This window comes from Cercospora kikuchii, assembly GCF_019650295.1.
Source record: "Cercospora kikuchii DNA, contig_00002, whole genome shotgun sequence".
NCBI lineage: Eukaryota > Fungi > Ascomycota > Dothideomycetes > Mycosphaerellales > Mycosphaerellaceae > Cercospora > Cercospora kikuchii.
This window is the reverse complement of record NW_025408583.1, coordinates 2,724,940-2,749,711: the sequence shown is the minus strand read 5'-3', so window position 1 is coordinate 2,749,711 and position 24,772 is coordinate 2,724,940. Positions and strand designations below refer to the sequence as shown.

At 52.0% G+C, this 24,772-nt stretch overlaps 9 protein-coding genes across 11 annotated transcripts; 5 read left to right on the top strand and 4 right to left on the bottom strand.

Annotated features, from left to right (window-relative positions):
• Window positions 1-61: 61 nt before the first annotated feature.
• On the top strand, window positions 62-2,516 carry CKM354_000331400 (uncharacterized protein; the record flags this gene model as incomplete). Its single annotated transcript, XM_044798507.1, has 7 exons — window positions 62-765; window positions 821-1,151; window positions 1,219-1,265; window positions 1,341-1,407; window positions 1,470-1,671; window positions 1,728-2,076; window positions 2,132-2,516. The coding sequence occupies 7 exons, from the start codon at window positions 62-64 to the stop codon at window positions 2,514-2,516; spliced, it is 2,085 nt and encodes a 694-aa protein (XP_044654442.1).
• Window positions 2,517-2,629: 113 nt separating this feature from the next.
• On the bottom strand, window positions 2,630-5,178 carry CKM354_000331300 (uncharacterized protein; the record flags this gene model as incomplete). The annotated part of the gene is made up of 15 exons (XM_044798506.1): window positions 2,630-2,752; window positions 2,807-2,919; window positions 2,975-3,048; window positions 3,112-3,277; window positions 3,343-3,390; window positions 3,440-3,543; window positions 3,607-3,739; window positions 3,798-3,906; window positions 3,971-4,019; window positions 4,082-4,169; window positions 4,219-4,288; window positions 4,339-4,522; window positions 4,579-4,809; window positions 4,870-4,952; window positions 5,017-5,178. 15 exons carry the CDS (start codon window positions 5,176-5,178, stop codon window positions 2,630-2,632), a joined length of 1,737 nt encoding a protein of 578 aa, XP_044654441.1.
• A 254-nt stretch (window positions 5,179-5,432) lies between these two features.
• Window positions 5,433-9,238, top strand: CKM354_000331200 (uncharacterized protein; the record flags this gene model as incomplete). Of its 3 annotated transcripts, XM_044798503.1 has the most annotated exons (12): window positions 5,433-5,889; window positions 5,936-6,055; window positions 6,108-6,455; window positions 7,014-7,078; window positions 7,136-7,558; window positions 7,615-7,719; window positions 7,781-7,905; window positions 7,958-8,100; window positions 8,154-8,382; window positions 8,441-8,919; window positions 8,969-9,108; window positions 9,158-9,238. In XM_044798503.1, the coding sequence occupies 12 exons, from the start codon at window positions 5,433-5,435 to the stop codon at window positions 9,236-9,238; spliced, it is 2,715 nt and encodes a 904-aa protein (XP_044654438.1). The 3 variants fall into 3 exon arrangements, with proteins under 3 accessions (XP_044654438.1, XP_044654440.1, XP_044654439.1); XM_044798504.1 differs by lacking the exons at window positions 5,433-5,889; window positions 5,936-6,055; window positions 6,108-6,455 and adding an exon at window positions 6,906-6,963; XM_044798505.1 differs by lacking the exons at window positions 7,014-7,078; window positions 7,136-7,558; window positions 7,615-7,719; ... (4 more) ...; window positions 8,969-9,108; window positions 9,158-9,238 and having other exon boundaries at window positions 6,108-6,601.
• Window positions 9,239-9,569: 331 nt separating this feature from the next.
• CKM354_000331100 (uncharacterized protein) lies at window positions 9,570-11,315 on the top strand (the record flags this gene model as incomplete). Its single annotated transcript, XM_044798502.1, has 1 exon — window positions 9,570-11,315. The coding sequence occupies one exon, from the start codon at window positions 9,570-9,572 to the stop codon at window positions 11,313-11,315; it is 1,746 nt and encodes a 581-aa protein (XP_044654437.1).
• A 174-nt stretch (window positions 11,316-11,489) lies between these two features.
• On the bottom strand, window positions 11,490-12,660 carry CKM354_000331000 (uncharacterized protein; the record flags this gene model as incomplete). Its single annotated transcript, XM_044798501.1, has 4 exons — window positions 11,490-11,667; window positions 11,721-12,097; window positions 12,158-12,384; window positions 12,453-12,660. 4 exons carry the CDS (start codon window positions 12,658-12,660, stop codon window positions 11,490-11,492), a joined length of 990 nt encoding a protein of 329 aa, XP_044654436.1.
• A 2,760-nt stretch (window positions 12,661-15,420) lies between these two features.
• On the top strand, window positions 15,421-16,385 carry CKM354_000330900 (uncharacterized protein; the record flags this gene model as incomplete). The annotated part of the gene is made up of 4 exons (XM_044798500.1): window positions 15,421-15,517; window positions 15,576-15,674; window positions 15,727-16,250; window positions 16,305-16,385. The coding sequence occupies 4 exons, from the start codon at window positions 15,421-15,423 to the stop codon at window positions 16,383-16,385; spliced, it is 801 nt and encodes a 266-aa protein (XP_044654435.1).
• A 663-nt stretch (window positions 16,386-17,048) lies between these two features.
• On the top strand, window positions 17,049-18,062 carry CKM354_000330800 (uncharacterized protein; the record flags this gene model as incomplete). The annotated part of the gene is made up of 5 exons (XM_044798499.1): window positions 17,049-17,133; window positions 17,187-17,360; window positions 17,408-17,657; window positions 17,714-17,894; window positions 17,955-18,062. The coding sequence occupies 5 exons, from the start codon at window positions 17,049-17,051 to the stop codon at window positions 18,060-18,062; spliced, it is 798 nt and encodes a 265-aa protein (XP_044654434.1).
• Window positions 18,063-19,584: 1,522 nt separating this feature from the next.
• On the bottom strand, window positions 19,585-21,252 carry CKM354_000330700 (uncharacterized protein; the record flags this gene model as incomplete). The annotated part of the gene is made up of 3 exons (XM_044798498.1): window positions 19,585-20,150; window positions 20,216-21,050; window positions 21,112-21,252. 3 exons carry the CDS (start codon window positions 21,250-21,252, stop codon window positions 19,585-19,587), a joined length of 1,542 nt encoding a protein of 513 aa, XP_044654433.1.
• Window positions 21,253-22,343: 1,091 nt separating this feature from the next.
• Window positions 22,344-24,482, bottom strand: CKM354_000330600 (uncharacterized protein; the record flags this gene model as incomplete). Its single annotated transcript, XM_044798497.1, has 7 exons — window positions 22,344-22,877; window positions 22,937-22,990; window positions 23,084-23,218; window positions 23,272-23,849; window positions 23,911-24,174; window positions 24,225-24,384; window positions 24,435-24,482. The coding sequence occupies 7 exons, from the start codon at window positions 24,480-24,482 to the stop codon at window positions 22,344-22,346; spliced, it is 1,773 nt and encodes a 590-aa protein (XP_044654432.1).
• Window positions 24,483-24,772: the final 290 nt, after the last annotated feature.

The window sequence follows — 24,772 nt, the reverse complement described above, 5'->3', positions numbered from 1 at the left end:
TCGATTGCACTCGTTGTCTCTTGACACAAAACCCCATTGCAATGTGAGACTCCTCTTCACGATGCGCTCCGAAGCATGCTGGCCATGCCGCGAACGCAAAGTGAAGTGTGACGCCGACACGACCGGCATTCCTTGTGCTCGATGTTCCTCATCGGACCGCACGAACGAATGCTTCGTGCCCCCACGCCAAAGACGCCGGATACTGAATCGCACACGGCGCAATAAGAAAACAGCAGCCAGGACGAGACAGAATGCGGAACCAGCAGCGGATCTTTTGGCTTTCGATCATTTGCCGGAAAGCACGACGCGTCAAGAAGCTGAAACTGAGGAACTAACGCCCCAGCATACGTCTGAACCGCAGCCTCCGCAAATCCTGTACTCGCTTAGCCAAGGTCCATCGCTCGCTCGAGGTGACGACATGGAATTACATTGGAGCCAGCCTCTCGAGACTTCCACTCCAGAAACGAATGAAGACGATGTCATGGCACGGATATGCCAAAGAATCGCCTCAGGTAAGGTGAAGCCGCCCACAAGGTCCTCTCGAAGGATCTGGAGATCGATGGAATATCAAAACAGTTTCAACGCGACCGGGATCTTGGGCGAGGCACTGGCAAGGCACGAGTCCTGCAGATTGATAGAGATTGCGCCAAAGGAGCCCGCGGCCGAGCGGAGTCAGCGAGATCTCGAACTCATGGGTCTAGATGAGCACGACATTTCGTTCTTATCAGCCAAAGGCGCTTTCGAGCTGCCTCCGGATCAAGCATGGTATACATTATCTATGTTCGAGCTAGTGACTTGTCGTGTGGCTGATATGGCTTAGCCAGGAGATGTTCAAGGTCTACTTCCATTATGCTTTCCCATATGCCCCCGTCGTAGACCGTGGAGAACTCCTTGCAGCATACGATCGGCGTGAGCACTCTTCGTTTCTGCTCCAAGCTTTGCTAGCCAACGCAGTGCCCTATGCGAGCAAAGAATTGGTCGAAAAATGTGGCTATGCTACTCACGCCGCTGCCCAAAAGTCTTTCTACCAACGTGCCACACTCCTGTACGATTTCAATTGTGAGAAAAGCCAACTCGCGCTGCTACAAGGCTCCTTACTCCTTGGTACTCAATGGGTTTCGTATTTCTCTGACAAAGACTTTACATTCTGGGTCTGTATGCACCACATGCATTGCTTCAGTAGCAGGCCATTGAGGTGGGGACACTGACGCTCAATAGGCGTTCAACGCTGTCCGGCTGGCCACCCGAATGGGCATTCACAGAAAGTAGGTACATGCGAGCACAGTGCAGTAGTAGACCGACGAAGCCCGCGGAACATAACGCTGATGCTTGATGGACAGACACATAGAGGATGAGCTGGATCCCAAATCTTACGCGCTCCTGAAGCGCATCTTTTGGGTCATATATGTTAGTCGCATCCTGCAGCAACCGAAGCCTGACTGCGTTCTGTGCTCACATGCATCACACAGATTCGTGACGTTTTAACTACTATCTCAGGTCTCGACAATGCCCGACTTGTGCGATCGAAACAGTGTGACACTCCGACGCTGACCATTGACGATTGGCCAGACGACGAAGCGAGCTGTCCAGATCACCTTGGTCGATTGCTTCCGCCTGTGGAAACGTACCACAAGCAGTTCCTCATCCAAATGGCTGCTCTCGCGCGCATCGGTAGGCATCATGCTCTGGGGCCGGAAAGCCGTGGAAACGGAAGCTGATCAAAATAGGGAGCGCGGCTCACAGCGCACTGCTTGCCCTCCAGCGCCACAGTCTGGACGACAAGCAAGTCTCGGATCTACAAGATGCGATTTTTGAATGGCGATTGGCCCTGCCACGTGAGCTGCGCGTCGAATCTGTGAAGTCCTGGAAGCAGGAAGGGGTGTGGGTTCTGGTCCTGATGGCATGGTGTTACCGGATGGAATGCATGTTGTACCGCGCGTTGCGCAAGGCCCATCAACCTACCGCCTTCGAATGGGCTGCCATGACGGAGCGACTTCATACCTCAATCTTTGAACTTGACACCTGCATCCGGAGGGCGGTAACTCATCAAGTCTGTTCACTAGTTCCCATGTCCTTGTAAGCATTCATCTGTGCCAAGGTAGATTCTGTTTCACTAACGCCCACCATCTAGCTCAACTGCAGTAGCAACCAATGTCGCGCTTTGTATCGAAATGCTGCTCAACCCTGACTTGACCACAAGCGACAAGCTCATGTATGAAGAAGCAATTCGAACAGGCATGGCGTGTCTAGTTGAACAACAAGAATCTCGGCCCTGCCTGACCTGGATGCTGAGACTCTTTGACTGGGCCTTTACGCACTCTGGGTTATGCTTCACATCTGGTGCTGTGGATTTTGGTCTGGAAGACCGATCGGCAAATTCGACCTCCCCGAACGGAGGCAGGCCCACGCAAGACTCGTGGTCTATCATGCTCGGACCTGATACCATGTCGAGTCTTTTCCCGGTGGATTCTGCAGTGCTCTCTGGCGCGGATTGGCCTGAGTGGCTCACTAGTTGACTAAATCTGGAAAAGCCGATGTGAGGCATCGCACATTGCAATTCTCATGGCGCGGACGTGGATGATGAGCAGTCTTGACATGCGATTCTCCCCCAAAGATGCGACGACTACGCTCACGATGCTAGTATATTCTTGTCATTGGTTCGCCCTCCACCATCCTCGACATCCATGTGGAACGGCGGCGGTTGCTGATCAGTGCGTCCATCAAGTAATCCCATGTACCAGGTCAGGTCGCGCTATCGCCATTCGTCAGCTGCAAGTCTATCGTCTGGGTTCTCATCAATCCTTACCCCGTCCAATTCGCGGGTGGCAAATCCGTTGCCTAGGAACGAGAAGGAATTATACCCGTCTAGATACTCAAACTCGAAATGCTCGTAGCGAGGATGCTGCAACACGGATAGGTCTTGATAATATCAGCAGCCAATTCAGATGTCGTGTCGGAGCGGCAGTGAACCTACAATGGATGCGAGACCCGGGCCATAGTACTGGCTTGTTGGAAGTTTTGCCATTGCGGAACCATGAGCTGCATGGCCTAGGGGGAGGAGTACCCTGTTAGTACATCATCTCTGCTACGATCCAGGGTTCTTCGACTCACCCAGTCCATGCGGTGCGCGTCAGAAACTCATCGGCGTATCGAGTGAAGTCTTCTGCAGCCGATCGCTTCACGTGGAGGCGCTTGATATTCTCAGTCTGCACCTTCTCCAGGACCTGGATTACATAATCGGTATAGTGCTCAACCATTGGCAGCACCGAGCCATGACCTATGCAACAAGTTCAGTACAGCTCACAATCACGGATCGCTCACACCTGGGTGACCCGGACGAACCTAGTGGACCGTAGGCGCCGATGAAGACGAAATAATTTGGAATGTCGGCTGTCATGGTCAGCTGCACTTTACTCGAACGCTCTGAGATGATACGCACGATACCCTAGTCCGAGGTAGCCGACCATGTCGCCCGAAAGTTGCTCTTCGAAATCTTTGCCATCGAACGTGACTTCGAATGGAGGCTTGAAGGAGGTGTCAAACCTGACGCCCAGCTCTTGTCAGATCAGGAGGATTGCAACACATCAGGCATGAAGCAGAACTCACCCGGTAGCACAGATAATGACATCGACGTCGTGGTGGGTCTGGCCGTCTCCGTCGACGAAGCCATTGGGCGTGATTTCTGCAATTTCGCCAAAGTGGACTTGTGTCTTCTCCTCAGTCAGAGCTTCCAGAAATCCTGGTCAGGTTTTGTCAGTAATCTCAACATCGCGAATTTCATCCTGAGCTCGACTGACCGTTTCCGGGAGTCGGTCTTCGACAACCAATATTGAAGTCCTTTGGCATTAGTTGCTCGATTAAATCCTTTCGACCTTTCAATTTTCTGCTCATCTCATTGACGGAGAACTGTTTGTAACTATAGTCAGTCTTCATGTTCAACAGCTTTGCAGGTCCCACGAGTACAACGCACTTCTTTCGCCGCTTTGGCTTCTGGGCTGCCGTTCATGATGAGTTTGAATCTGTTGTAACACTTTTAGTATGCACAGCTCGCTGGAACAAAGAGCAGGATACTGAGACACACCTGACATTGAGTTCCGACTCGATAGCTTTGCAGTATTTCTGGTAGTACGTGGGATCTTGTCTGAATCGCTCCTTTGCCTCGTCTGAGTCTGCGCGCCGTTAGTGCCCGATGGCGACGAATCAAAGGGGATACCGCACAAGAGAAGTTGCCACCATCCTTTGCGGCCCATGTCTGAGCAAAGCCATTGGTGATCCAGACGGGTGAACGCTGCTCTCATTAGCCTCAGGCGGGTGTCTCTGAGTTCAAGAGAAACGCACCGCCACCACGTGGAGTTTCTCAACTCTATCCACGATATTCGGTATGACTTGTACGCCGGAGCTGCCGATTCCAATGTTGAGAACACGCTTTCCCGTCAAGTCATACGACCGATCCCAACGAGCAGTGTGCATGAGCTTGCCTTTGAAATCATGCAGGCCCTTGATCTCGGGCCAACGCCAACGACTAGACATCTCTCATCAGCCATTGAATTCAACCCTTCGAATGCTTCGATCACGAACTTGAGAACTCCGCCCCCGTTGATGTAAAAATCAGCATGGTCCTCAAAGACGCCTTCCAGACCCTTAATTGTGAACTTCCACTTTCCAGAGCTCTGAATCCACTCGGCTTTGGTCACTTCGTGGTTCATCTTGACGTATTTCATAAGTCCATGTTCGTCGGCTACATCGGTAAGGTACTGGCAGATTTCGTCGGATCCGGAGTAGTATCTTGACCAGTCTGGTTTGCGATGCCTGTGTGATGAACTTGTGTGAGTGAACTAGATGATCTCGTGCTGTTGACTCTGAACTTACCATGTAAACTGGTAACATACGCTTGGAATATCACAAGCACAGCCTTCGTATCTATTCTCGAACCATGTTCCGCCAACATGGTTCTATCGCGTGTAAACATTCATATCTTGCCATGCAAGCTAAATTTCGTTTGCGCCAACAACGTACATTCTTTTCATAGATGACAAGTTCAATGTTTGTAGTCCTTCTCGAAAGTTGACGAGCGAAGTTGATACCACTGGCGCCCATGCCCACGAATACCACCTTCAATGGACGTTTAGTGCCCATGGGCGATTCGTAAATCCGCACGGGCTCCTTGTTTTGAGACATGCTGACTGGCTCCAACAAAGTTTCATCAGCTTGCGATCCTGAGGACTCTCAACGTGCAAACGATTTATTAGTGAGATCCTAGAACACCTGCCAGGTCTCTACGACATGTACTGTTCTTGACCCTTCCACTCGAATCCTCTCGGCCCGACGCTCGGCATCTCCTCCATATGCTGACAATTGGCTAGTCGACTACGCATCCAGTGCGCATTGAGTAGTAATTTGCTACTTCCAACAGTTCTTTCGTGCACCTGGCAATGCCTCCATCCGCGATCCGCTCGATTCGGGAGCATCCGTACCAATTCGCAAGGTTTCTTTATTGTTTCATAGCACAGCTCGTGCTCATCATTCTACATCGAGCCCTACTTCCAACGCATCCACGATATCAAAGCTTCCGTATCGAAGTGCAGAAAGCATATTCGAGCTCTACAGCGTTGTATTTCCCCATTTTCACTCATCGCCTGCCAGCCGACTACCCAGAAGAAGACGCCTTCCCAATCACCGGCAAAGGATGGTCCGGCTACATTATTCCAGGGCATGATCATGCTGTCCTTACCAGCGCCACAGACAAGACAACTGTCACTGTCATATTATTCGCACACGGTGGCGGCTATGCGCGTGGTGAGGCGAGGATGTACGTTCCGTACATGAAACGATGGGTAGCCTGTGCAAAGGCTCAAAGTCTGAGAATTGTCTTCTTGAGTGTAGAGTATCGTAAGTCAATCGGCCCAGCTTCGATGTCGCTACTGATGTTATTTAGCTCTCAGCGGCGAGGCAACACATCCAGCACAGCGGAGTGCCTTTCTCGATGCATATCGGTACTTGCTTGATCTTGGAGTGCCCTCTGGAAATGTAGTGTTCATGGGAGATTCGGCTGGAGGTATCTCGCAACTTGGAAGATATATTCAGAATCAATGCTGACATTGGAGCAGGTGGCATTTGCATCAATTCGGCGCTGCATGCATCCTCCGAAAACATGCCTCAGCCAGCGGCCTCAATTCTGATCTCGCCTTGGATCGACATGTCTCTGAGTGCCTACGAAGGCGGCAATCAAGCGGTCATGAGTGATTACTTCATCATGGCAAATGAGGCTGTTCCTGTGCTGACCAAAGCTTTTCTGGGCAAATATGTTGGGACTGATGGTGATGCGAACGCGCTTTATCGACCCCTGGACCAGCTTCGAGGTCTAAATCCTCAACTGATCTTTGTCGGAGCGGCAGAATTCGCGCTTTCAGATTCGAAGGACTGGGCGAGACGCTGTCGAGAAGCTGGCGTACCTTGTGAGCTTCATGTTGAATGGGGGCAAACTCACATCTGGGCAATGGGCTCCAAGTTCATCGAGCCAGAGCTGCGCAGGAAGACAGATGAGCGAATCGTCGCGTGGATATCCTCACACGTGCACGGAACAGGTGAGATAGTTCACTGATGGAACCATCATATTTGACAGGTTGAGGTGGTCCAACTCTTCGCTTAGTCCTCGTCATTTTCTCTGTCTTGGGTCTGCAAAGCAAGTCCGGTTTGTCGCGTGCATCGACGTCACGGAACATCTGAGATCGGATGCCGTGATTCCAGCACTGCAGACGAGATGTGGGCTCTGTGGCATCGCGACGTGACGTGCCTGCCGCCTGCTCACCAAAAAGTGCAGCCGCGATTCTCGGGCCGAGGGAGGTGCGAACTGATGAACAACATCCAGGACAAACGCTCTTCATGACCTCAAATGTACAATCGAAATGCGACCAATTCTGATAGGCAATGTGTCGGGCTCTACTGGGGATCGCCTTGATGGCAGTCTACCCACGCAGACAACAATATCGCTCCAAAACTGATAGAAGTTGCAGGGCTTAAATCCATGCTCAGTGGCCCTACAAAAGTTGATGCTATCACGGGTGATTGGCTGTCAGAGGTGGGCCGAGAGTAGCGCAGCGATTGCTTACATTCTGGACATTGACTTCAGACATAGTACAACATTGGTACACGGGCGCTCGAACGGCAAAGCAATGGCAAAGGACGATATGAGCCCGGCTTCTTGCATTCCTTGCGGATGTCCATGAACCTTTACAAGACATATCCACGCAAGCTCAAGATCGTTGTGAACGCTGGTGGAGGAGACCCAAAGCAGCTCGCCGCGGAAGTCGATGGACTTTTGACGAAAAACGGTATCCACCGCCGCATCGCTTACATATCTGGCGACAACATTCTGGACCGAGTCGATGAGCTTTCATTTCAGCCCTTGACTCCAACGAGCGGTACCTACGATTCGTTCCGAGGATCATATGGCCGTCTCCTCTCAGCAAATGCGTACATTGGCGCCGCGGGCATCCAGACGGCTTTAGAAGAAGGTGCCGACATCGTCATCGCTGGTCGATGTACCGATGCAAGCCCAGTATGCGACACCTCGCACTTTCAACTAGAGCGAAACTAACTGCGTGGATCCATTAGGTGATCGGTTTGTGTGCCTGGTGGCACAAATGGACAGCTCTTGACTTGGATCCATTGGCAGGGTCATTGGTAGCGGGACACTTGATCGAGTGTGGTTGCTATGTGGTGAGTCAAGAATATTTCTCAGGCCCTACCTTAACCAAGCCACCAAATTGATGAGCTACAGTGCGGCGGAAGTTTTGCTGGCTTCCAAGACATGGGTGACAAGCACTTCAGCCTCTCCTTTCCCATCGCCGAAGTCAGGTCAGACGGCACTGCTGTCATTCAGAAACAGCCAGATCAGCACGGCATGTATGGTGATACGATACCTATGAGATTCTGTCGACGCCTGATTATTTTGCAGGATTACCGTTGACACGGTGCGGACCCAGTTCGTGTATGAGTTGCAAGGTGATCGGTATCTGAACCCTGACGTCGTCGCTGATATTACGTGGATCGACATGAACCAAGTGGGAAGCGACAAGGTCGAAGTAAAGGGCGTGAAAGGTGCTTCTTGCATAGCAACCTCATTCAAGTGTTTAGCTAACTGTGCTTTTTAGGATTGCCACCTCCAGCAACTCTCAAGGTCGCAATTACCGCGGAAGCAGGCTATCAGGCCGAATTCTCCGTCTACGTGACAGGTCTCGATGCAAGAGAGAAAGTGGAAAGCTTCAAAAGGATGTCTCTGAATATGATTGACGCATCCAAGTTCAAGAAACTGGAGTTCCAATTTGTTGGCATGCCTTCCGCCGATCCGAAGTCATTGAATGAAGCTACCGCAACATTACGGTATGCCGGATAATGCATGCCAAAGAGACTCAAAGATCGCGAGCTGATTCACTTACAGTGTGTTTGCGCAGGCTGACAATCCACAAGTCTTGTCTCGAGGACGATTCCTGGGTCCTCTCTTAAGCAATCAACTCCAAGGCTTTCCCGCCCTAACACCTAATCTCGACTATCGCACTGCAGATCCAAAGCCGATCGTCACATTGTACACTGGTCTTATCGAACGTGAGCAGATTCGAGAAACCTGCCATTTCCTGCAGTCGAGCGGGGCGGAGCAAAGTGTCCTGCCTCGCCACTCGCTACAGAACGTTCCAAAACATTATCCTACACCGGGTGCTGTCCCGCCACCGAGTGACGAGCATTATACGGCACTTGAAAATTTTGGACCAACAATAAAAGCTCCATTAGGCAGCATTCTATATGGCAGGAGTGGTGACAAGGGAGCTAATGTCAACGTAGGCTTATTTCTGCCAAGCAGCCAGCAGACGGAGCAGACATGGCAATGGTTACGGAGCTTTATGACGATTGATCGGCTTATTAGTAAGTGATATGATGCACAGGAAGAGAGTATTGTTGACTTCAAATCTAGCACTGATGGCCAAAGACTATGACACGAGGCTACGTATCGAGAGATGCGAGTTCCCCAACATTCAAGCAATTCATTTCGTGGTCCATGGACTGCTGGGCACAGGAGTCAGTAGTACAAGTAGTCCAGATGCACTGGGAAAGGTGAGCTGCCCTCATTTGCCTCACCTCCTGCATTGATTGACTTCTCTAGGGATTCGTGGAGTTCCTCAGAGCACGCTACATAGACGTGCCGAGATCATTCCTAACAGCGAAAAGTCAGCTCAAGCTATAGTAGAGAAATGTTGGGTAAAACTTCATACATTGCATAGCTTATGCCACAGAATATGTTCAAACCTATTCTTCGACTTTCTCATCTGCTATGTCGGGCCAAGCAGAGCGAAGTGGCTGCCTGACTTGATACGGCTCGACTCCGCCATCGTTGGCGCCACTACTGCAGGTTGCTCTTGCGCTAGACGGAGCTTATGTTCTCTAGCTATATAACAGTCGTTTCCTACTGCTAACATTGTGTGATAGAGATCTTTCCGCCCGAATATTGATCCTCATCTCCTGTCTTGGTTCTGACACGCTGCCAATACGATTCCGGAATCCGATCGACAATAGCCATGTCCTATCTCGAGAATCTACCAGTCACCATCCTTCACTCCATTTGTCTGCACATTTCTGATTGTCGTGCATTCGCATTGACCTGCAGATCCTGCGTCGATCCTGCACGATCTATCTTGTTCGCAAATATCAGCATTACATTTTACGATACACGCGAACTTGGACAACAAGCTTCAACGTGGGCGGAAAGACTGCGACTCGCCAAAAGCCTCCAGCATGTCAGAACACTACAAATTCTCGACGAAGATACTCACAAACCAATCGAAAAATCTGTTGAATGCGGCGATAGACTGAATAAGATCTGGCAATATCTTCCGAGCGACCATCCAGATCGGATTGTGGATGAGGGAGCCGGATGGCAGACACTTGCAGACTTTATAAGCCTTCTTCCAGGACTCAGAGACTTCATTTATGCGGGCGCTCCACAGCTCTGTCCCAGCATCCTCGAGTGCATTGAGAACAATGCACCACACTGTCGAATCCACCTAGAGACATTTTGTCTTCGCAGCCTGTTGCGATTTCCTTATGAGCAGCTTGAAATACACCCGTACGATAGAAAACTGGCCACGCATCGACAGCTGTACAGTGTTAAATTAGCAAGATTCGACGAATACGACGACAGTGGGTTGTTCGATTACCATCTCGATGTGTTATTCGATCTGATTCGCGGTGCGTCGCCTGGTCTGCGGAAAGTGAGCATGCTGCGCGAGAAACCTGGAAGTTCAATGCAATTGATAAGCTCTCGACGCCAACCCAGACAGAAATGGAAAGGGAGTGAGCTGGTTGTCTTTCCATCCAATTCCAAAGGCAAGCTTAGATCGCTCGAGCTTGCAGGTCCTGACTCAGCTACGCTCGAAGCTCTACAGAGATGGAGTGAAGTCACCGCATTCGAGAATCTGGAAGAGCTGAAACTCCACCAGTACATTGACGCTGAAACGGCCACCTGGCTTCTCAATTCATGCTCTTTAGAACGAGTGTCGAGACTCACAGTCCATCCTGCATCAATCGCAATACCGGCGCTCTTCCAAAAGGTCGGAAGTCTCAATGAGTTGAAGCTCGTCTCGAATTTCGACAACGTGCAACTCGTGGATATCTTGACCCGGCACGGCCAAACTCTGCAAGAGCTTGCAATAATTCATCCACTTTCAGACAGCATGAATGCAGCGGACATGGCAGAGATTGTAGCAAGATTCTGTCCGAGACTCCAGAAGTTCTGCATGCGGATTCCTCGGACTCAAGGCAATGCAGCAGAAGTCAGGATATATCAATCGATAGGACAGATTGCACGTCTCCGAGACCTGTATCTCATCCTCGACTGCCGTGACGCGAACACGTCGAACAACGATAACGAGGCAAATCAATTAAATGAGTCGATGAGGCATACGCTGATCAACCACGCGATCGATGCTTCGCTTGCAAAGGCCATTTTTGAGACCGTTGCATCGTCAAATACCACTGCGCACTCACGCCTTAGACGTCTGGAAATACGATCGCAGAGCAATCAGAGTTACGGAGGTCTCGGACGTGCATGTGCTGTGCTCGCCGGACAATGGCTCTGTGAGAAGGATGAGAGGGATGATCGACCTGGTCAAATCCGCGTAACAAGAACTAAAGCTTTGAGAGGCACGGACGAGAAGCTCACGCCACTGGTCGCAAGCGTTTTCGATGAGCTCTGGCCGGACGAGGGGAACAAATTGCATTGGAGTGAGAGATGGAGGAGCTATCCGCTGATAGAAGCATGTTGATTGTTTGGAGTATACTGTTGTCGCTGGTAGCGCTCAATGAGCGTATCTTCGACATCTGGCTGTCTCACTCTGTTCTTGTTCTTCACGAGAAATTCGGCTTCTGACGCTCCTCATCGTGATGTTGTTGCTCGAAAAACCGTGTAGGTACTCTTGCAAGCTTCGTGCATTGTCGACTTAGTTGAGGTAAGCAGTATCAACCCAAGAAGCAGATGCATAACCACTGCCGAGAACCGTGCTGATGCTGATCGGGCTTGATAGCTTCGTGGAGAAGCTAGCTCTGGTCCCTTGACTGCCTGCGCCTGTGTTCGCGTATTCGCCAAAGGTCACTTGATCAGTGCGCTCATCGCCGGTGCTGCAAAAGATGTCAGTCGAGAAAGTTGAAGTATGGCTACTAACTCGACTCACTTCCAAATTCTCCACCCAGCTGGATTGATCACATTGGTCATTGAAGTGCTCTGAAAAATCACTCGGGCATAATTCCTCCATGGTCGACCCAAATAGTATGCACCAGCGGGGACAGTGTTTCCGGAAGCAGCTGCAACGGTGCTCTTGTTGATGACATAGTATCCAGCATCGTTGGAGCTTCTTCCAGACGCGGTAATGTATCCTATGGAAGCTGCTTTGACTCGAATATCGCACTTCTCGAACCATACTTGTCCCCTTTGTCCGAAGATAAAATCAGTTGCACCGTCAATGTAGCTCTTTGCGTACAGCTGAGCGCCATCGTTTGCAAGGAGAGTGTCTTGGTATCCTTTCAACGCGACTCCATAATATCCTTGGCCCTGCGGCTTTTTGTTAGCAAGTATTCGATTGCATGAGCCACTCAGGTGCAATCTACTGACCCCATTGTTGGCAGACACAGCGACAGCCTGGCTTCCCTGGCCGAAAGAGTTGACAACGTTGACGTTGTAGAGCTTGAAATTGGTGGTGTGCACGCGGAGTGTGGCAGTTAGGTCGTTGCTGGGCTGGGTTTGCTGACTCTCGCCAGCAGTGATTGTGACTTGGTTACCGGTGTATGATTTGTCTGACGAGGAATAGCCGTACACGCTCAGAGGTCCGCTGAGGCTCTCTAGAAGGAATCGATTGAAGTTGAGCATGTGTCTCGGACGAAAGATGCCTGTGAGCAACTGCACTTACGGATGTACACTTGTTCGCTGTAGGTCCCTGGCTGGATGAATATGACCTGCGCTTTGGTTGAAGTGGTCGACAAGGCATCAACGGCTTTCTGAACAGTGGCATACTGTCCGCTTTTGGGGGTCTTGCTGACAACCAAAGCGCCAGATGGAGGTGTGGTGAGGCATGTGGCCACGCTGATTAAGCCAGCAAGAAAGGCGAATGCCTTCATGTTGGGCTTGTACGAGGGCAAACAGATTGAAGTTGTGATGCAACGGCTGCAGCGCCAGAAGAAATCAGAACGGAGATGGGGAAGAAGCACCCAAAGTAACTGGAGTGTAGCCTTTTGTCGAATGGAGTATCGAATATATTGCTCTTCGTGATGTCGCGTGGAAGAATTCCAAACCGCCTGCCGAGGTATCTACATAGTAGATGCCCTACTTTCTTCGGATGTTGTGGCGATGAAAGTCCATCAAATCATAGTTAATGGAGACTGTGACAGGTCCATGACTGCCTCGACTTGAAGTGGATCTACAGTCGCTTCGGTGCCTCTTTACCTCGACGGCGGAAATTCTTCCGGTTCTTATATTTGCTTGAGCTTCTCCGCCTGGACTGGGGAACGAGCTTGATGTCTTGTCACGCTCGCTCGGTTTCATATATGTATGGTGGCGCCTGTTGATGGAACACAATGAACATGGCGGCACGGACAGTAGTACCACTTGGGATGGTTGGGGGCACGCAGCGCGCCAAGATTCGACGTATCATCTTTACTGAGTGGCGACATCGCCTTGGTCGCCTTCTGTGCGTCTGATGTGCTGCAGTCTCCAGTATATGAGGGCACTGTGACGATGAGCGAGGCATCTTCGGTCGGCTCAGGCCGAGATGCGGTTGTCGATTGCCTGAACGGCGTGAACGGCTTGTGGAAGGTGCGGAGAACGCGCCACAGCGAGGTGGGTCAACATCGCCGTCCTCGATTGTCCTGCGAGGCCTCCATTCAGTTTACCTGTCCTTTCGACATTGCTTCACGACGGCGGCGTGTAGCTGTGGGCAGAGGTCTAGGCTTCAGCGTTGCGTCTGCAGTGCCATCTGGAAGTAGCGCTCGCTTCCACTCTTTCGCAAGCGAACTGGAAGCGGCGGGGCCACGCAGCTCTGAAGGCCGGACGCCATCCACGGCGACGCTGCCTTCACGGGCATATCGGGAGAGCAGACGCGTTGCCACACTTACGGACGTTGGCTGCGCACGAGGGCTGAGGAAGAAGCGGACGAAGACACCGCCAGGCCAGCCCTACAACATCCCACAGGATCGCATGGTCACTGCCAAATACGCCGACAACCTCTTCGGACTTTACAGCAGTCAACGCTGCGGCTGCAGCGTGCGGCGGGAGATCGACGTTGCACGGGAGGATTGCTTGCTGGACGTGATGCTTTCTTTGGGGCAGCGCGCAAGCCCACAACAGCCGCGACACGTCGCGAAACCTGGCAGCGCCGAGAATGCACACCGCAGCCAGCGGACCTCCGGCGACAAATGCATCCTCAGTCGGTCGAACGCAGTCCTTTGCGAAGCAAAGTCGTCGGCGCGCGTTGCGCGGTCAAAGGAGAATCGGCAGGATTGACCAGGCTTCCACGTTGCTGTCACTGTACCGAGCCATCAATTCCTCTTACCTGGCCGTTACAGTAACCCTAACTCGGAGTACGGCCTTTACAGTCCCTGCCTAACGAGGTTGGTCCTTAAGATGGTGGGCGTCTCTCTCACCATACGCTCGTTCAACACTGAGCTGCAAAGAAGTATGCTCGCCTCTTTGAACCGCGTGCTTGCCTTGCGCAGTCTGCTATTGTCCGCGGTCGCTGCTACAAGCTTGCCCCTCCGGGGTGCGCGGCGTAAATTACACCGAATTCAAAACTAATGGCTAGGAAAGAAACTCATGGCTCAGTAACACTCCGCCATCCGAACGTGCTTAGCAAGCTAGACCGGCGACTGCACAGCACGCCTTTGTTTGTAATTGGCGCTGCTGTTGCTGTAGGGCTGGCTTGCGCTCCTCCAACGTGCGCAGCAGCTGCATCCTGCGGACACGGCGTCGTTCGACATGGATGGCCGTGGTCTTTTGCGGGATGCCGCCGTCGACTTTTGAGCGGTGAGGCTCGCATGCAGATTTGTGCGCGCGACCCAGCGAGAGCGAGCACTCTGCGACGCCCATCAGGCCTCCCTCCGACGACGAACAGGAGGAGGAGCAGCAGCAGCAGCAGCAGCGCAGCACACTGCCATGCTGCTATTCGCCCGAGCCGGTGGACCACATGCTGCCCCAGGCTGAGACTGCGACAACTGCCGCGCGCTGCCCAGGCCAGGCGCAACGGCCGTTCATCTTCGGACCCCGTGAAATCCATGGACTCCGCCGTCGAGCACTCGTGATGGCAGACGCAGAGCCTGCGGCAGATCGTGCTGCTATACCATGTGCATGGAACGCCGCGGCACATCACAAATCTGTAGCCTGGTGCTGGTCTCGCACTCGCTTCGGAACGCTGGATCTGCATAAATCCGGCCTGCCTGTCTGCCACGCTTCACACCGATGGACGACGTCGACTTCTGGCGGCCTTATCATCCTCTGCCATCATCCTATTCTCGGCCGGACACGCTTTGCTAATCACGTCGCCAAAGGAATCTGCGCTTCAGCCCTGTGTCCATGTGCTCCCTGTGCGAGCCACCTCGCTCGACGCATGCCGCCAGACCATGCAGGGTTGCGTCGGCGCTCCCAGAGCCAGGCGTCCGAGCCACGCATGCCGCCCCAGTCCGTAGAGGAACGTCGCAGACAGTAGGATCTCTCGGAAGCCTCAACCTTGCTCGCGTTCTAGTGCCCTTGAAATGGGGTGACCGTACTCGATATATGCATAACTCGCCCGACCGCCAGCCCAGAGCCATCCTCTTCATCGTCCTCTGTTCGCGTTGACCTCTATCCTCACTGGCCATTATCTCATCGACTCAGAAGCCCTTTGCAGCATGTACGATCACCTAGACATGGATCGTTACAGCTATCCGCAGTATCCCGCCGCCGCGGTCCAGAAACACTACCCCACCGCACACGCGACAAGTAGTGGTAAGCCCCTCGCCCGCAATCGAACCATATGCACATCATGAGCTCATACCGCTTGCAGCCTTCAGTGCCAGTGCGAATCCCAACGAAGATTGGACCAAAATCTCAGACCTTGCCGAACGAAGAAGGATACAGAACCGCATCGCACAAAGGAACTACCGTACGTCGCATCGATGTTGCAATTGCCTAGCATGCGTCTGACGGTGTCGTAGGCAAGAAACTGAAGAAGCGATTGGAAGACTTGGAGCGTCGAGCAGGTTCGAGCTCTGCATCTCCAGAGCAAAGGCACGAGGAGCTGCCCACCACAATCAGCGACGAATCTACAAACCAACGCGCGAATGCACAACGAACACGATCATTGCATGGTCAAAGTCAACGCAATCGAACGCCAGATGTCCTCGCCCAACAATATGTGCTGCCATCGGAAGACAGAAGCATGTTCTCCCAGCAATTCACCCGACAATTATCGACATCACCTCCTCCTTTCACCGTAAATGCCCCCATACCGCCGGTAGATAACGTTGGCTATTCGACATATTCGAGTTACTGCGCGCCCGGTTTGGACATGGCAATGTACCAGTCTTATGGTGCACCTACGCAGACGTATGCCATCCAGAACCTGATGCAGCCTCCCATCAAGCAGGAGGTCTACGCCGACGACGAGGTGAATCCTTTCAGCATGAGTTACGCATCCATGGCCAATGAGATAACGTCTTACCAAACTCAGCATCATTATGTGAGTAAACAGCAGTCATTTGCGCGGACTCCAGGCAGAGGCTGATCGCGCCAGACGCCATCATTATCGGACTCTTCAGAAGAGTGGCAGGCGGGCTCTCCTCCGGCTCTCTCACCACCAGGTCTGGGATACTGATCGGATGATGCCAATGACCGGGAAATGAGGGCTGGATTTGCCGCGAAAAGGAGCACATACATGTGCTTAGTATTTCTTCTTTGTCTGTTTGAGCGATGGCGTTGGACCGGATGGGTACATTGACTCGTTGCACGATTTCCAAGCACGAGAATTATAGAGCAGAGGGAGGATGCGTGGCCTCATAGACATGGGGAAAATCCAACCATGCACCACGCAGGTCATGGAGGCGCTCGGAGAGCGTCTGAGTAGTCTTAGCAAAACAAGTTCGATCGCAGAGAGCTGTGCAGCACTATGCATCGCATCTGGCATTACTAGTGATAACAATTCAAGCGCTCTGTGCCAGCTGATCTAGCACATTGGCCAATACTTACACGTTTTCGACTGTTGCATGATTCGATTCAGCGGAGACAATTTTCATGCAATGGCTTTGGTGAGCATGTAACACCAGACCCGGAACGCGGTCGTCTCTAAAGTTTGACTCTTCTCAAGCTCAATTCAAAGTCAATGCCGTGCATATTGTGAAGATTGTTAAGGACTGAACTCCGGTGCTCGTCGACTTGAACCAGCACACATGTTCGTGAAGCAGCACGTGACGATGATCTCATGGCTCGCTCTTTCTGCTCGACAACATTGAACCAAACAACAACCACAACATCCGCAAAGATGCGCGACGCTCTGACGCTGTTCGGCGGCGACAATGGATGGCACTCAGACGACTGGATAGCGAGTGATGATCGCGTCCGAGGTGGTAAGAGGAGATTCGTGCTAGAGCTGTTGCACCTGATCTAAATCCACAACTAGGCAAAAGCATCTCATATCTTGACTGCACCAATATCACAGGCACCTTTCGAGGAACTTTGGACATCAAGACCCTCGGAGGTGCTGGATTTGCAAGTCAAAGGACGACCGGTGAAGATCGCGAATGGGATCTTTCCGACTATGCAGGCATTGAGCTGTACATAGCCAAGGGCGATAGTATGGTATTCGCTGATAAGATGTAGACTCAGCTAACATAGTCACAGAGAAACGCTACACATTCAATCTCAAGGATGAGCTTCTGCCGCAGGACCCCGACACGGGAAGAGAACAGTCGAGCATCTCGTACGAATGCGACTTTGAACTTCCACCGCAGACAGTGCCTGGCGATGCGCATGACAAGACTATCTTCATCCCATGGAGTAGCTTCAACGCGACTTATCGAGGGCGACCGAAGAAGGATGCCAAGCCAATCGACTTGAAGAAGATCAAACGTTTCAGCATCATGATGAGGAGGTATGTGGTTTCAAGCAGTCGAGACTTGCACTGCCGAAGTTGACAATTCTCAACAGCTTCTTCGGAACCCAAGAGGGAGACTTCTCACTCTCCATACGCTCGATATCGGCTTTGCAAGAGGTGTCGGAGGACGCGATTACTCATGCTGAAGGAGAATCCTGGCTAGATCCGTCCCTCGAAAAGGGCTACAATAGCGCATCTCAACGCCATGTGCCTCGTGGGAGTGTTGCGAGCAACGTGAGTAATCCCTGTCCCGCTGCGTTACAGAAATCCGGAGCTAATCAAAACCGCACGCAGGCCAGCCTTTGGCAAAGGAGAAAGGGAACGTGCCTTCTCCTGGTGGCTGTGTCTGTACTTGCGGTCTATCACTTGGCTGGCAAGTACTTGCACAACTGTAATAATTGAGTTTGAGATCGTCTCAAAAATGGAGCCTGGGCAGCCAAGTGGTCATTTGAGCAGCGCCATTCCGTGACACTCCGGACGGGTCGACATCCCCGTCCTCCGCACGGGGGAGACAGTGATTTCGGACAGACCTGAAAAAGCTCCAGTCACTAGCGCCCAACCCGCGCCTTCGTAGTGTTCAAGGGTATCACGATTCTGCAGAGCGGCAGTATGCTGTGGCAGCCAATGTTCCAATAATTTGACACGTCAATGCATCACGGTTCAGGCTCATCTTCTTCACGAGAAAGCCCTGATGAGCTCCGAACAGGTTGAACGCTGAAACGGACTTGGCTTAGCTCGTTGGCACTGCTATAGATCGCTGCAAGCACGCATAACGGTCAGCACCCTATCCTGACGTCCAAGTCGGCGACTCTGGACCTAAGACACCGATCTAGAACCCATGCCAACCTTTGTGCTTTGTTCCGAAGCACGAACGAGGAGCGCCCCTCTCTGGACTCTGTACGAGGTCTTTCATCTCAAAGGTGAACCGTTTTTGGCGCTGCGTTGCGTTGTCTTGAACAGCTGGCGGTCGGCATGCTACCCACGCCCACTTTGTGCAGCAAACCACCAAGAAGCCACGCATCGGCTTCCGATTTGTGAACGACACGCCACAAGCCTACGAGACGTGCAGGAATACATAGCAAAAGCGGTGAATCTGATCCATGGATCGAAGAGAGCTTTATGTGGTGCAGTGCAATTGTTGCGTGCGCCCCCAAGAAAACGCGGTGCAGCCTCGTCGTCCGTTGTCCGTTGGCCCAGCCAGCCAGCCAGCCAGTCCACATGACATTTTTATTAATATTATGCCGCGAAGTTGTTGGTAATTGTCAGACCAAGTGTTCATCATCATCAGTTGTTGTTGGAAGAAAACACAGCCTCAAAAGTACGCGCACGCATCGAGAAACGCGCAAGGCAAGGCAAGCGGGATCCCAGTCACAAGCGCAGAAAAGAGCCAGGCGCCCGAGAGATGAAATGCGTGAACATCGTACACAAAGTCGTGAATAGACGATGAGCGGCCGGGTGTGCGTGTGGTGGTCGTGGGTGGTCTCATGGATTGGTCAGATTCCGAAAATCCGGCAGACGCAAATAAAGCCGTGTTCCGGGAAGGATACACACACGTACTGAGGGCTGGGCTGGCTGGCTGGCTGGGCTGGCTTTCTTCGCTGCTGCTTGCTCCTGCTGTGAATCACCTGCAACGAGCAAGAGAAGCAGAAGTCGTGGGAAAAACGGAAGTCTATGCAATCCCTATGCATCCGAGCGAGCCCGCACGGAGTCTTTGCTCTTTGGCCCGTTCTCTAACTCCGCAGAGTTGAAGAAGAGGAGCTGTCTCCACTGAATGAGATTCTAGAACTGGTGTACTTTGTTCTGAGTCCAACCAGTTGGCACGTCATTCATCATGCAGATGGAATATAATGATTACAAGATCGCCGAGGTGCAGAGCTGAAACCATGTCGATTCGTGCCTAAGCTCGCCAGCTGTTTCCAAATCATCATCTCTCATGAATCCTCCAGGTCCTCGTGGTCTCTTTCGTCGAAGCTGACAAAGCACACGTCCTCTCATCGATGACGGAGAACCCGAGATCCGTCACATCGTTCTCCACAGTCGTCAGACATAACGGTATTCTTGGCACATCAAAGAACGTCCTCGTTGGCTTCCCAGTTCCCGCAACACTCCAATCCATGTCATCCGACGAGCCCGCCTTTCGTGCGTACGATTGCTTGTGCGCAGCGATCATTGAACGAAGCTGTGAAGATGCTGGGATACGGTAAAGGAACACCTGGGTCAACGGCGCTGGGCGAATGCGCTTCTTGTCCCTTTCGGCAAGTGCGAGGAAATCGAAGCATCCCCCGGACGTGATGGCGAAGCGTGGATGATGCTCGTGAGCAGAAGGCATATTCTCCCACCCTCCTAGCCCACCTTCCGTGGAGGCTTCGAGAGTGTATTTCCAACTGCTGAGGAAACTCTCCAATCGAGCCAGGATACACACCGTCTCGGGCTGGGTCGTCATGATACCGAAGTTGTGCGCACTCGTGGTCTGCACGTGGCCAAGGATATCTGATACAAAGTTCAATTAGCTTGTTTGTTCTTTTAGGGCCCCCAAATGCCGCGGTAAGACTCACAATGACTGCTCTCGCCGCCGCCATGCTGTTGACCAGCAAAGAGGTATCCTTGCTCGAATGCTCCTAGCAATTGTACGCCAGACACGCGCTTTGTAGGGTCCGATGTTCCAATGTCACCAGCTTGTGTCAACAAGAGCGAGGAATCGAGAAACACATGTCTCAGACCAGCCTTGCTCTTCCAGTGTTCCAAATTCGCTGGCTGCTCTTCTTTTCCTGCAGGAGCAGGAGTGCCTAGGTAGACCACTGTGCCTTTACCGCTCAATCGCACCCGCAACAGATGATCGTTCTGCTCAAAGTCTATACCGCAGATGTAATGGCCTGTTGCACTAGCCACATACTCATTGACAGTGAAGCTATCGGGATCGGCATTGAGGTCGTAGATCTGAATAGTGCGTTCCTGAGCCACAGCCAACAAAGATCCATTCGAAGACAGCGCCAGCTCGTTATAAGTATTGCTGTTGACCTTAAGCCATGGTCCAGATCCTACAGTCTCTTTCAAATCGTTCAGGCTTCTTCGAGCCTTTAATCTCGGCGATTGATTCGAGATATCATAAAGCGATATTTGTCGACCGTTCAAGGTGACCAGGGTGTTTCCATCGGGAGTTGCAATGACTCGAGGTGATACAGGAAATCCCATTTTCGAGCCTTTCGTCAAACTTGCCGGGGTGTCGTGGGCGCGCTCAGTGGAAATTCCATACATCAAGCACCGCGCGGCTTTGTTGAATGCGGATCGGAGGTCAACTGGCTCGGCTTCCTGCGCATCGTCTGAAGCCAACACAGGCATTTTACGCAGCTGCTTTCTGAGAGTATCACTCGCCGTTGCAGCGAACGACCACTGGAATCGCGGCAAGGATTAGACTGGTCGCGATCTGTCTGTATTGTGGAAGACGGCTTACATATCTGCACACTTTCCTAGCAGAGTAGAACGATCGTGTATCCAAGTAGTTGAAGATTTGTTGATGAATCTCGAGAGGCAATGCTGTCGCAGCCATTGCGGTCTGCTTGACGCTCATCGCGCGGTATAGCTCTGCAGACATGATGAACTGTGTCAATGTGTTAAGACGAGAGCAATGGAAGTGGACTCGGTAAACAGGTCGCCAGATCACTGATCAAAGAGAGGACGATAGCAGGCGGTGCACGCGAGGTCGGACAGGCTCCGGGTATATACATGTCCTCAAACATGCTGATGCGATTCATCAGGGTGATGAGCACATGCCTCCACCGGGACACATCAGTTGAACGCTGATTGAACACTCCATGGCGGTATTCTGGTCGGCCCGGCGGTATGTGGTGGTCTGAGTTCTCAGCAAAGAAAATCTCTTTGGTTCCCTGACGCGTCCGCGTCTGGTTCCCGATAAATGAGCACGGCATATCTGCAGGGCGGTGGAGTGCTTATGTGTTATCAGTGACACAATTGGAACAATCGGACCTTTCGATAACAGGCAAAAGGCGATCACATCCGCCTGCGAGTTGCCTGAAAAGTTTCTGAGGTTGCAGATTCTGTTCACCTGAAGCTATTGGCAGCTCTGGGCAATCGCCGTGAAGCGCAATCTGCCACGAGCGAGTGCGATGATTTGTTGATCAGCGGATGAGTGTTGCAACATTTTTTTTCGGCATGTTGACATCATTGGTCGCGCACGTGCTCGGGAGCTTTCGTACCTGTCGATCCCGGCTTCTCTAGCGTGTTTCCCAGGCTTGTGACAATCTCAACCGCGATGCCGCCGCCCCGTGAGCCTGTTTGCCTGGAACGTGAGATGCGACTGATCTCGCGTGAGAAAGCTCATCACATCCGGGTACGCCATCCAGCAATCTGATCGTATTGGTCTATCCCGCTCTTTGGCGATTCCTGATTACTGTCCGAGACTCCCAGCTTAACAGGGGCCATAAGTGCACCCCAGACTCTGGTCAGCACGTTCCCTTGTGTCCACAGTCCCCGTAAAGTCGCCAAAGGAAGCAGCTCTCGCACGCAACAGCCTGACTGTGCACTTTATTCAGACTACCTGAGCTACGCTAGCAGATGGCATGAACGGTGAGCGAGGATGATGCCTTTAGGGCATTGCGAAGTCTAAGTCCACTGCCTCGGTTCGTTGTGTTGCTGACCTTCGTAGATGCCATCGCGCAAAGATGATCACGGCACAGCAGTGCCGAGCAGCGACTCGAATGGTCGCAGAGTGACAGGCCCAGAGACGCTGCTAGGGAGATCGCCTGCATAGTTACTGGTGACCCATTTGTGAAGGCCAGCCGATTTTGGAACGTCCCAGTCTATGGTTTCCTTCGAGAAGTTGAGCACAACCACAAAGCCCTCATCTGTGCCATCCGATCGTTTGTAGGCGAAGATGTCATTGTCTCGTTCCTCGAGACATTCGAAAGAGCCATATACGAAGACATTCTTATGCTTCTTCCTGTTCGCCAGTCCGCGTTGCCAAAACTGGGAAACGGAGAGATCTCCAGAGGTCTTCAGTTGATCTTGGGCGTTCAAAGACGTGAAGTTGTCATTGACTCGCATCCAGGGAGTGAAGTTCTCGTCGCAGAAACCGGCATTCGGTTCGTTGCTCCACTGCATCGGTGTGCGAGCGTGGTCTCTCGCCTTCTTTTGCAGCACCTCTCGCGCGTAGCGAAGCATTTTCTCGTCATTAGGATAGAGTTCGTTCATTTTCTTCCACTTATGGTGCACAGTTGAATCAGTATTGACATCCCGCAGTTTCTCAACGATAGACATACATAGTTCTGAGACTCAATGTCCTTGTATTCTGAAGGAGACCAGTCCGGTGGGACCTACATTTAGCATCAGTTGGTGCCGAACTCATGGCCACACCATGTTCAAGGAAACCATGGAAACCATTGACCCCGAGGCTGGACTTGACTTACGTTGCACATTCCGAGCTCTTCTCCCTGGTACACAAATAGCGTACCACTTAGCGTCGTTTCCATCAAGGACAATAATTTTGCACCGAGTTCACGGTATCGGTCGGAATCGTCGGTGTACTGCGACACCGGTCGTGGCTGCAAGAGATCAGCAACACCATCATGGAGATGTGGCAAGTATAGACCCTCACATTGTCGTGGTTCGATATGAACACGCTGTTCCAACCACCTCTCTCCCGCATGACGTTCTGCCACTTCGAGATGATATCTCGCAACTCCTTGACTTTCCAAGGTCTGAGCGTCAGTCTCGGTGCCCCTTGAAGATTGGATATGTCGACCACCTCGAAGATGAAAATCATGTTCAATTCGTTGCGCTCACGCCCAACCACTTTCAGAATCTCATCTTGGTCGTTCACAAACGGCATCTCACCCACAGTGATGGCGTGGTACTTGCTGAGAACCTCTTCATTCATCTCACGCAGGAATTCGTGCAGTCTTGGCCCGTTGGCATAGAATTTGTGGCCAGGCTGGAAGTCAGCCTTAGGGTCGAAGATATCAGCATCCGGAAACGATTGGACTTTCGATATTAGATTGATGACGTCCATACGGAATCCACATGCACCTCGCTCAAGCCAGAAGCGCAAAACATCGTGGACTGCAGCTCGAACTTCGGGATTCTCCCAGTTCAGATCGGGCTGCTCCGGCGTAAAAAGCGAGAGATAGTACTGCTCAGTCTCTGCATCCCAGGTCCAGGCGCTGTTCGCCTCACCTGCAATGAACATTCGTCGTCAGTAAGCATTCCGTAATATCTTCAATCTCATAATGCCTACCAAGAATCTGAGCCCAATTATTGGGAGGCTGTCGCTTGCCATCAGTGTCGTGACGCGGATCCTTCCAGATGTACCAATCTCTCTTCTTGCCTGTTTTTGATGATCTGGAATCGAGGAACCAAGGATGTTGATCGGACGTGTGATTGACCACAAGGTCCATCATCAACTTCATGCCACGCTGCTTCAACCCGGCGATGAGGTCGTCAACGTCAGCCAGTGTGCCATATCGCGGATCAATGTCTTTGTAATCGGCTATATCATAACCTTGGAATCGTTAGCAACGCACGAACGCTCACACGGGAAAGTCAACTTGCCCATATCGACCTGAGGGCTCTTGTAAATGGGCGACGTCCAAACAACGTCTACACCCAGATCCTTCAGGTAGTCCAATTTTGAGGTAATGCCGCGAACATCGCCCCAGCCCGAGGTGTTGCCTCCACTGGATTTGAAAGACGCTGGGTATATTTGATACACCTCATGTTCTGTTAGTTGAATCGTGATCGAGTGCCGGAGCTAATGCTCACCACAGCTTCTTTCCACCATTGGTGCTCTGCTGAAGCTTGTGAAGTCATGGTCAGGTCTGTGGTAAATAGGCGTCGCAACAACTCCCAAGCCGAGTCGAATGAAGTGGCGAGAAGATCGATCTAGCAACCTGCTGTCAATAGGTGCACTTTTCAGATCGTTACTGCCAATGGCGGCGGTAAGTCTTGAACGTAGAGAGACCTGCAATGGAGATCAGCTGCATGCGTGGTGCGCGAAATCAACAAGTGCCAGCCCGCGATTGTGTGGTGTCTGCCGGTGCTATGGTGAATGGTTAATGGTGCGAGTTCTGATGACGTGCAAGTATCGTACTTTCCGTACT